At 35.4% G+C, this 12,120-nt stretch overlaps 1 protein-coding gene across 3 annotated transcripts in view; it reads left to right on the top strand.

The window, feature by feature from the left end:
* The window catches only part of ANO3 (anoctamin 3), a 356,947-nt gene that overhangs the window by 210,816 nt on the left and 134,011 nt on the right, over nt 1-12,120 (top strand). For all 3 annotated transcript variants that reach the window (XM_025356153.1, XM_025356152.1, XM_025356154.1), the window contains 2 exons: nt 3,578-3,622; nt 8,754-8,885. In XM_025356153.1, coding sequence (XP_025211938.1) covers nt 3,578-3,622; nt 8,754-8,885 — 177 coding nt within the window. The remainder of the gene's footprint in view (nt 1-3,577; nt 3,623-8,753; nt 8,886-12,120) is intronic.

Here is a 12,120-nt window from a genome sequence, read left to right as displayed (position 1 = left end):
AAACAGTGGTTGAGACAATCATTTACTTATAATTTGAAGTGGTTGTTGTAATAGGTAGATAGATGACTGCAGCCTTGCCACAAGGTATAAAATAGCAGAACTTTTCAAATGAAAAATTAAGGGAAAAATAAAGCTCTATACATGAACAGTATGCAGTTACTAAATTACAGGATGGAAGATTATAGGTAGAAAAGGATTTGGCCCTGCACATTCATTTACACAGAAGAATTAAGGAGAATTACAGTTTATTGTTTGCTTCCTGGATCAAAGATATGTGGTATATTGAGACTATAAAAACAAAATTTGCCCCCACCCAGAAAACCTCTCCACAACGATAGAAAAGGAAGAAAACCATTTCGTTATGGAATAAACACTAAACCAGAATGTGATGCATATCATAGTCAATTCACTAAAATTTGTAAAGGCAGAGGGAAATCTCATTTTTTTAACATAGCCAAACAAATACAACCTATTGCAAGCATGTTCTCAAAATAAACAATAACTAGTCCTTTATTAGTCCGTTTTCATACTGCCATAAAGAACATCCAGGAGACTGGGTACTTTATAAATGGAAACGGTTTAATTTACTCACAATTCTGCATGACTGGAAAGGCCTGGGGAAGCCTAACAATCATGGTGGAAGGGGAAGCAAGCACCACAAGGTAGCAGTAGAGAGAAGAAATGAAGGAGAAACTTCCAAACACATAAAACCCTCAGATCTCCTGAGAACTCACTCACTATCGTGAGAACAGCATGGGGGGAACCTCTCCCATGATCCAATTACCTCCCCACCTCAACACCTGCGGATTACACTTCGAGATGAGATTTGGGTGGAAACACAATTCCTTAAGTAAGAGGACTTGACAGCACCGTTCATCACTCATAGTTCATTCATAGATTCACCTGGTAATTGGGCTGTTAATTAGCTTCGTACGAAGAGAAATAAAACCTCATATGTTTTTGACAGGAGGTACTTCTGCTACCTGGTGCAAGGCATCCACCAAAGTTAAACTGCTATCTGTCACAGAAACTGGGCCAGGGAACTGCTATCTCCCTTCATGTTTGCATTTTATTTTTATTTATTTATTTATTTATTTATTTTATTTTATTTTATTTATTTTTTTTTTTGAGACGGAGTCTCGCTCTGTCGCCCAGGCTGGAGTGCAGTGGCCGGATCTCAGCTCACTGCAAGCTCCGCCTCCCGGGTTCACGCCATTCTCCTGCCTCAGCCTCCTGAGCAGCTGGGACTACAGGCACCCGCCAACTCGCCCGGCTAGTTTTTTGTATTTTTTTCTTTTAGTAGAGACGGGGTTTCACCGTGTTAGCCAGGATGGTCTCGATCTCCTGACCTCCTAATCTGCCCCTCTCGGCCTCCCAAAGTACTGGGATTACAGGCTTGAGCCACCGCACCGGGCCTCATGTTTTTATTTTAAAAAGATGGCCCCTAAATCCTGACAAAGGGCCCATCTCATTTTCTAAAGAATACATTTCAAAAGACAGGAGAAGGTACTTATAATGGCAAGTTTTCTTAAGTTAATGCTTTCAGAAGAGAGAGGGAGAAATCTCTTCCATTTTCAACTGGGAGAATTAAGTCTATTATTTTTCATTTTTATTTGTTCTTACCATATAAGTGGTCTAAAAAGTATTTATATTCATCTTGTATGACTTTCTCCATTTTCTTTATTTCTCCTAAAGCATTTTCTCAGTTTTTTAATTGTTTAAGAGACTACCATCAATAAAGATAGAGAGCAGTGTTGAGTTCAAATGCCAAGCAACCCTCTCCATATTATTTTATAATATTCCTAACCATATCCACTCCTGATAATTACAATTGTAAATTTTATCTCCTTTTAATGATGTCCCTGGATTTGTTTGATGCTGGAAATTATTTTATACCAATTTCCACATTTGTAGTTTTTTTTTTTTTTTTTTTAAAATACTGTATTTAGTAAGTGTTTATTAAATGAAAAATACTCTCTGGCACTGAAAGAGATAAATGCAACTGTGAATTAAACAAAGGCTCATTCATTTATTCATTGGCCATAAGTAAAGAGCTGTGTTACATCTGGGAAAATAGTGCAAGACAATCTATATAGGGGTGGTTCTGAAGAAAAGATGAGTTTACAGTCCAGTAAGAATTGAGTGAAGTACGCACATAAGTTTTGTGTATGTTTGAAAAAAATGGAGAAGTATTTAAAGTGTCAGTTTAGGATAGATATAACAAGCTTCAATGTTCCATATTTGAAGTTAGTGTTGGAATATGGCAGGGACAACTTTAAAATTATTTTCTGGCAATATGATTGCAGTGAAATATGGTATCTCCAAAAGTTTGCAGTGAAAGGGATTGCAATGAAATGTGATATCTCCAAAAGTTTTTAAGTTTTCTAAGCAGCTAATAACGTACTTAGGGCTAAATATCAGTTGTCCTATTAACCCTGCTTTCTAGGTACCACATCATAGAGCAGTTCACTGATCCTATGAAATGAATTTTAGTGATGGGGATAAAGAGGTATATTAGAAGAGCGAGAATCTCAGATTCCTGAGCTCCAACATGAGCATGTAGAGAAAATTAGGAGATGAATTAATTATGTCATCTTAATTTTTAGTTTCTCTAAGAAATGCTATAGCTCTACTTAAAACACTCAATATCTTCCCCATTGCTTTTCATCCAAAAACTTATCATTAGCTGTTAAGGCCCATTATCATCTGTGCCTTGTCTACCGTCCTCCACTCTTTTATCACAATGCTCAAGTTCTAGTATATATTCTAGCTATTACCAAATTGGCTGCAGTTATCTAAATCTTATAATACTTGGTTTTGTCCCAATAACTACCTTATATGCTACTGTTCCCTTTGTCTAGAATGTCATGTATAACCTCTTTACCCAAAAGACTATTCCCATTCATGCTTCGAGATTCAATACAGGTGACATATCCTCTGGGACAACTTCCCTGTGTCCTTCATCCTTCACTTTTAAAAACTAATTGAGCTCCCTTTCTTGGGTATTTCCATAGCCTCTCTGTTTTCTTGCATTTTCACATTTTATTTGAACTGATGACTTCTCACCTCAACTATCAAGAAAGCTTCTTGAGGGCACAAACTGACCCTACCTCTTTTTTCTCTAAAGTTTTAGTGGCTATAACTTACACTCCTTAGCAAATCAGAAGTATTTATTACATATGTACTAAATGGATGTGTAGATGGATGGATGGAAAAATGGAAGGAGGGATGGATGGATGGATGGCCTTATATAAAATGTAAGAAAATAATTCAGTTAGTACAAATTGAGTGGCAGAAGACAGACTTTCAATAAATAGAATTAAAAATAATTGTATTTTTTGCAAAAGTGGTGTTGGTTTATTAGAGTGTCTTTGTTATTAGTATCTTAGATTCTGAAATTAAAACAATGTAAAGTTGATGTTCCTCATAGTATGCTGGGTTATTTCAAACATCTTGAGTTTCTTAAGCATATGGAACTTGGGGTATAGAAATGCTCAATATGATTAAATGTTGTCACTCACTCATATCACTTTATTTTCCTATAACTTTCCTCATCTGTTTTATATTATTTTTTCAGGAAAAAATGCTATTACACTGACGGGAGGAGCAAATCAATGGGCAGGTTGGTGGGTGATGAATCATTTCTTTATAACCACTTTTGTCATTTGGAAAAAGCATAAGAAGATATTTGATTCCCCATATCAGCAGTTGTAAATTGTAGGAAGAAAAATTCTATTGATTTGTTGAAGAGATTTCCAAAATGACTTATGCCAAATTGAATAACATTTAAAATCCGATAATCTTTTTGTTACAATTTATCACTACCATTCTTGGAATTGTCCCATGTTCTAATGTTATGGAAGGAGGCCTTTAATTGCAAGTTTGCATGTTATAATATCTTAATTTTAAAAATAGTTACAAGACCAGGATCGATGGTTAAATGATGACCCACAGTAACAGAACAGTAAACCCAACAAAGACCTTCTGTATCATTCAGTCCAGTTCTCTCATTTGAAAGAAGTGGTAAAGACTAGTGTTCAGAGAGGTGAGGTGCTTTGCCAAGGCCATATAGCATCTTTTGAATTGCAGACCCACTCTTATTCTAACCCCAGAAGGTACCTCTCTTATCCTAGTATTGAAAATGCACTTTTGAAGAGCTTTACCTCAAAACATTACCTATTGTGGTAAGAATAACTATGGAAAAGGAGTTAATCAAACCACGACCCTGAAACAGAAGGAACACTCTTCCACCTGAATCGTCTTGTCACTATTTAACTGGAAGAAATCAGCTTCCATTTAATGAATGCTCAAATAAAAATCTTCTTACCCTTGGCAGTTTTCTGCACCTCGCCAAAAAATCAGTTAACAAAGATAAAGCATGTGAATGTGGTAGAGTATGCTCCATTAAATAATGTTGCAGGATGTATGTTACAAATCAGAATAACACAAAAGCTAGAATAACTGTAGAGTGTGAATAACAGACCATTTTAGGAAATGATTCAGTAAATCTAATTTCTTTACCAAAGAAAATGGAATGTAATTTCAAACTTTATAAATCAGAATGGGAAAATGTTGGTCTCTTTTAAGCATTAATTTTGGGCGTGGCAGTATTGAGTGACAAGAAAAGTAAATTATGGAGAAAAAAACTTGAAGTTAAGATGAATATTAAAGAAATTAGCACGGAAATAGCTTTTCCTCTTTAAATTAATGATGCTCCTCAACCAAGTCACATTTTTCTGTCAGGTTAACATATTCTCATTTAGAATGAGCTCTCATTTCCCATGTGGGTATTTGGTCCTGGTCTGTGTAGCAAATTCCCAGTCATTTTTGCTAATAAAATTAGTCATTGGAATATTATAATTTGCAAGTTTACAACTGCAAGTTTTTCTTGTCTTTGCTCTGCATACGTCTGCTTAATTGTTGGATGGCTGATAAAATCTCTAGGTTTGCTTCAGTTTGCTTCTATAGAATTAGGGAGACTGCTACTACATAATTAGTGGGTTTTCTGTTAAACAAGAATCTTTCCTTTGGAGACTTGGGGAAGTACATATTCTGTACATTAAAATTGGAACAAATGTCTGTTTATATAAAGCTATCATGACAAATGCATATACTAAATCCTAAAGAAACATTTTTAATAATGTAAAAAAGTTCTTTTCTCTGTTTTCATCAAATTTAAAAGTAAACTAGAAAAATGAACACTATTATATCTCATTACTTGTTTTATCTTTTATGTTTCTTATTTTCTGTGTAAGTTCATAAAACGAAAATTCAGTTATCAAATTATTCCAAGTGATTATTAAAATATCTTGAACCTTGCTACAGCCCACCCCTTTTCATTTTACTTATAATAAGTAATTCTCTTTTTTCTATGTCTTTGTGAATTCACATGAGAGGGGTAGGGAATAAATAGAAAAGGAGTCTATAAAATTATATAACATTAAACTGAAAAAAATTACAAAATTTGTAAACTCAATCTGTAGACAGTTTGAAAAGTGGAAAATTGAAATCAAACATGGCCATTTAGTTTCACTTGTGCTTTTCTTTTCTTGAAGTGAGAAAGGTATTTTTCTCACATGCTTAGTTTTGACCGGTACATATTTGGGGATAAATAATGTACAGGCAATTACCCAGCTTTTGAAGATCATCACTTCTCCGGCAGGTTGAGAGGAAATTGTTGGTTTTATTATCACTGCAATTTATTTTTTATTTACAATGCATTTTCACATTCAATTATTAAAGCATCTTAAAAATGACTCTGGAAGGGAAGCAGAACAGAGAGTAACCAGTTTTGCAGGTTCGAAAACAAAAAAAGACTCCCTTACCATCCCCACCCACACCCCATGCCCTGCTTTCACAGCTGGTTTGGCAGAGTATGTGCTTCGGTCAAGTCCCTTTGACCCTTTAATCCAGACTTATTTTCAGTTTTCATAGAATTCTCTTAGCTTTTCCCGGATTGTAGCAAATAAACCTAAAGCTGTATTTTTACATTATGCCATGATATCTTGAGTTTGCAAGATGTCCAACACAATAAAGGTTTAGTAGAGTGTAGATAACGTATTAGATTACATTGGTGGCATGGTGATGGTACTTTTAGTAGTATAAATCATACATCATTATTATTATAAACATTTATTGAGAGCTTACTATGTTCTGTGCACTGTGGTGTCAGACAATAGTCATTTAATTCTCAAGATACTTCTTTTCAATTAAGAGAAGCAAAACTGAGTGAGGCTCAAAGGAATTAATAAGCTAGATCCTTGCATCCTGGTATTCAGATTTAGGCCAGCTGTATTTCACTATTAGACTCCATTTACCCCTTCCTTCACAGGAAGTGTATGTGAAAACCTAAAGAGATAATATTGTTGTTTTCTGTTAACATCACAAATGATGGCCGGAAAACCCCTTTATTCCATTTCTTTTAAAGCTATTTAAAATTCACATTTATACCTACTTTGTTTATAATGTCAGTGCTACTAGAGGTTTGGCTACTGTAGCCTGTCAGCATTTTCTAAGTGTAATTAGAATGCCTCCTTTTATTTGATCCTCCTAGCCTCCTAATGAAGGAAAACAGATGGAATTACTCCCTCCCTTTAGAAACGAGGAACCTGAAGCTCAAAGATTAGAAATGTTTAGCCCAATTTCAGTGACCAGCAAATTCAGCACTAGAACACTCATGTTCCAACTCCTACCCCACTGCTTTTTTTCAAATATGCTAAGTTTAAAAAGCTTGAGTAATTTCTGTGCAATCTATTCAATATTTTCTATATGTCTATACATCAGCCTCTCCAATGAGGTGATATTTTATCATTTTAAAGGCTGTCTTTGCAATGAGAAGAAGCACCTCAAATACTATGTATTTGTTATTTTAGGCTAGAAAAAAAAGTTTTGGTTTTTCCAAAACCAAAAATGATTTGATAAGTAAATGATAGCCTTCCTTGGCAAAGGAAAAATCTAGACTTTCACATACTAAACTTTACCTTAGGATTTGATTATTACTTCAGATTACACATGGTAATTTTACCATAATAGATTTGAGTGAAATAATTCCAGAGATACAATATTTGCTGCCTGCCCATTGCTATACTAATTTTTTTTCTGAAGTTCAAGCATAGTTGGCCAAAGAAATATTGAGGTGTGTTATATTTAACACTCCTCTAGGAAAAAAAATAAGTCCTGCTACTTGGGCTTACTATTGCAGAAGAAGCCAAAAATTTCCCCAGATAGAAACTCATAGTGTGTAAATATTGCAAATGTGTTATTAAACACAGCTATTATTATAGTAAATCTGAATTTAGACTTTCAGAGTCAATCTCTGGAGTCAGTAGTTTTCTTCTGTTTCTATTTTCTTTGTAAAATGAATCTGATTTCAATCAGTATATATACCATAATAGAACTAGGTTATGAATGTAATCTAAAGCTGGAGCCAAAGTATCCTGATGTCAGATTTCCCAGTGTCCAAATGATATATGCCAGGTGTCTATGCTAAACCCATTACTCAAAGTGTAGTCAGTGGTTAGCAACATGAGTGTCTTTTAGCAGCTATGTAGAAATGTGGAATCTCAGTCCCCATCCCAGGCCTATTGAATTAGTATCTGCATTTTAACAAGATAATCAAGTTATTCTTATGCCCGTGAGAATCTTAAAAGTCCTGCAACGGCTCTTTGCCTCAGTGTTCCTTATTGTTAATTACCAAGTCTAGAATAAAACACCAATTTGCAGCTCTCCAGTAAGGTCAGCATTACTTTTATTTTATGAGTGAGGAAACCAAGGTAAGAAGTTGAATAACTTGTACAAGTTTACGTGGCTAGTATAGTCCAATAAATAATAACTCAGTTTTGCTTGACTTTAAAATTTTGCTGTCTACCACACGACTTCCGGTGCCACTGAATGTGTCACAGTCATTTATTTATTTTCAGTTTCCACTTTTCTGGAGCTGCAATGCTATTTGCTTTAAAAAACCAGAGTAATGTCTGTCTGTCTATCTATCTATCTATCTATCTATCTATCTATCTATCTATCTATCTACCTACATACATGTATACACACACCATTGTAATAAATATGTTTTGCTGCTTTTTTAAAACAAACAAACAAACAAACAAACAAACAAAAATCACTCTTTCTGGCCGGGCGCAGCGGCTCATGCCTGTAATCCCAGCACTTTGGGAGGCCAACACTGGTGGATCTCGAGGTCTGGAGATCGAGACCATCCTGACCAACATGGTGAAGCCTCATCTCTACCAAAAAAAAAAAAAAAAAAAGTACAAAAATTTGCTGTACTTGGTGGCGTGCACCTGCAGACCCAGCTACTCGGGAGGCTGAGGCAGGAGAATCACTTGAACCCTGGAGGTGGAGGTTGCAGTGAGCCAAGATTGCACCACTGGACTCCAGCTTGGTGTCACAGCAAGACGCTGTCTCAAAGAAAAAAACAAAAACAGAAAACCTCTTTCCTACCACCATCTTTATGTATCCTGTTTCTGAAATCTTTTCCACAATTATTTTATATTTTCATGAGGATAACATAGTTGTCATGAAAGAGTTTAAACAACTGCAAGATTTGAGATTTGGTTTGCTTTGCTGTTTTCTTCTTTTGTGTGGGAGCAGAAGCAATGCACATGTATGTGTGGTGTATGTAGGTTTGTGTATCTCTTTTTGGAGAAGTTTTTTGGTACTTAAGAGAATTGTAGTGGAAGGTAGTCACAGCTTTGGAGTACAACTTAATCTAGTTCTAAATGTTGACTTCATTCCAGGATGCAAACTTACTTTAGAAGAATCAAAAACTGGATGGCCCAAAACCCAATGGTTCTTGATAAGTCAGCTTTTCCAGACTTAGAGGAGTCAGACTGCTATACTGGCCCCTTCAGCCGTGCGCGGATTCACCAGTGAGTTCTCTTTTTTCATACTGCCTGCCTTTATACCTTTTATGATGTGGGGCTTGTTTATAGAACAAAAACACCTGGGACCATTTCCATTGTTTACCAAATATGTCCGACAACTTATCATTGTATTAAAATACACACTTAACTTATAAACAACACTAAGTGAATGTTATTAATTCGTCATCAATTTGATGATTTAGAGACATTCCGTAGTGAATAAGTAATTGTAGACCCATGGACTGGTAGTCTAGTTTCTAACACTTTAAAAACAATTACTGTAATAGTGAACCAGTTAAAATAACAATGTTAATAATAATAGGATTACGGTTCATTAGCATGTTTGAGTAATAGATTGCTATAATAAATAAATTATAATTATAATTGCTTCAATTAACATATATTTAATTAAGCTATCTATTTTAGTTCAATCTTATTAAACTAAATTGAATGAGAATTTGTAAAGAGATTTGTTGCATTACTTTCTCTCCATCTACCTACCTACCATACCTATTTATTTATTTATGTTTTCATTCAACTAGTATTTATTGTGTTTCTACATCACATGGGTTGTGTATATAAAGGAATTTATGACACAGTTTCTATCTTCAGTGTACGCCCAGTCTAATGGGGCAGACAAAAATGTAAATTTATAATTAACTGGGATAAATATAAAGATAGGAAAAGGCATGATGTGTTAACGGACTATAGCTATAGGGCCTACTTTGCTATAGGCCATTCTGAATTGAGCTATATTCTCGGAGGCAGGAAATTGAAAGGGTGGATAAAGCAGAATTCCAGACCACCAAACATGTAACATAGCCATCAGTTAATGGCAAACCCTCCTTTTCCCAGTAGTCTATTTATCTCATTGCTTATTCCTGCTTACACCTGTAGGTATAACTAGAAGCATGCTTTCTAATTCCAACAATATTGTAATGGCAGAAGGAGTAAAATTCCAAATGACTGTTGGCTTTAGAGAGAGGTCAAAGTTTCATCGAAACTTCTTCAGCCTTTTGCTGCACTTTTTCAGGACCTTTAAGGATCTATGATACACCAAATGAAAAACATTCTACTCTTTTTTATTTTTTTCTTTTTTTAATAAAGAAACCAGAGTAATCTTTGGAAAATATCAGCCACATCATAAAACCACCTTGCTTAAGACTCTGAAACAGCTTCCCATTTGTACTTTCAATAAAATTCAAATTTCTTATTTTTTACTAAGTGGGCATAGATGCTGTAGTTACTGCCCAGCACTATCACTCCATCTTCTGCATTTTTTCCCACCATTTACTCACTCTAGCCATACAAGACTTCGTTCTATCCACTGAAAGCTCAAGCTTAGTTCCAACTCAGAGTCTTTGCTCTTGCTGTTCTCATTGTTTGCCATGCTCTACCCGGATCTTCATATGGCATAGTCCTTCCTGTCATTCAGCTCCCACTCAAACATCACCACCTCCAAGAGACCGGCTCTGAAAATGTGACCTAAAGTGCCCTTGTCCAAGTCATTTTCTATCCCAGTATACTGTTTCATTTTTCTTCATAGAAATTATTTGAAATTATGTTATTTACTTTTTACTTATGCATCAGCTATATCATCTCTCTATAATGTAACTTCATGAAAAATTAAATTGATCTGCTTAAAAATTACTTGTTGAGGGAATGCTGAATCAACTTAATGGTGAAAGAGGCAGGTGGACATTCCTTCTGCTACCTACAATTAACAGGACCCTGAATCTGGTACATCCAAGTATGGAGATAAGAATACTGGAGGAATTCAGAGTCTAATCAAATAGACACATGTCCATATTAACTTAAACGAGGCAGAGTAAAGTCAATGTATTAAGAAAGATGGAAATAAAATGCACATTTTGTAAGAGAGAGAGCAGCACATCCAAAGGAGAGGATCTGGAATGCCTTTTCAAAGGAAATAGCTCTTTTTGTCAGGTAAAAATATGGAGTGGCATGGAGAGAGAAGAAGAAACAGAGCAAAATCTAAAGGAAAAGAAGCATGGTATTTTAAGGTGATGATATTATGTTGGTACAACATTACTATTTTTTTTTTATTCCTGACATTTTTTATTTAGTGATATCTTTTTCTTTTTTATTATACTTTAAGTTCTAGGGTACATGTGCACAATGTGCAAGTTTGTTACATATGTATGCATGTGCCATATTGGTATGCTGCACTGATTAACTCATCATTTACATTAGGTATATCTCCTAATGTTATCCCTCCCCCCACCCCCCAAATAGGACCTGGTGTGTGATGATCTCCTTCCTGTCTCCAAGTGATTTCATTGTTCAGTTCCCACCTATGAGTGAGAACATGCGGTATTTGATTTTCTGTTCTTGTGAGAGTTTGTTGAGAATGATGGTTTCCAGTTGCATCCATGTCCGTACAAAGGACACGAACTCATCTTTTTTCATGGCTGCATAGTATTCCATGGTGTATATGTGCCACATTTTCTTAATCCAGTCTGTCGCTGATGGACATTTGGGTTGATTCCAAGTCTCTGCTATTGTGAATAGTGCTGCAATAAACATACGTGTGCATGTGTCTTTATAGCAGCATGACTTATAATCCTTTGGGTATATACCCAGTAATGGGATGGCTAGGTCAAATGGTATTTCTAGTTCTAGATCCTTGAGGAATCGCCACACTGTTTTCCACAATGGTTGAACTAGTTTACAGTCCCAACAAAAGTGTTCCTATTTCTCCACATCCTCTCCAGCACCTGTTGTTTCCTGATTTTTTAATGATTGCCATTCTAACTGGTGTGAGATGGTATCTTATTGTGATTTTGATTTGCATTTCTCTGATGGCGAGTGATGGCGAGCATTTTTTCATCTGTCTATTGACTGTATAAATGTCTTCTTTTGAGAACTGTCTGTTCATATCCTTTGCCCACTTTTTGATGGGGTTGTTTGTTTTTTTCTTGTAAATTTGTTTGAGTTCTTTGTAGGTTCTGGATATTAGCCCTTTGTCAGATGAGTAGATTGCAAAAATTTTCTCCCATTCTGTAGGTTGCCTGTTCACTCTGATGGTAGTTTCTTTTGCTGTGCAGAAGCTCTTTAGGTTAATTAGGTCCCATTTGTGAATTTTGGCTTTTGTTGCGGTTGCTTTTGGTGTTTTAGACATGAAGTCCTTGCCCATACCTAATGTCCTGACCTAGGTTTTCTTCTATGGTTTTTATGGTTTTAGGTCTATCATTTAAGTCTCTAATCCATCTTGAATTAA

Source organism: Theropithecus gelada, chromosome 14 (genome assembly GCF_003255815.1).
Source record: "Theropithecus gelada isolate Dixy chromosome 14, Tgel_1.0, whole genome shotgun sequence".
Classification (NCBI taxonomy): Eukaryota; Metazoa; Chordata; class Mammalia; order Primates; family Cercopithecidae; genus Theropithecus; species Theropithecus gelada.
Note: the sequence above shows the minus strand (reverse complement) of the source record. Positions and strands in the feature narration are given on the sequence as shown.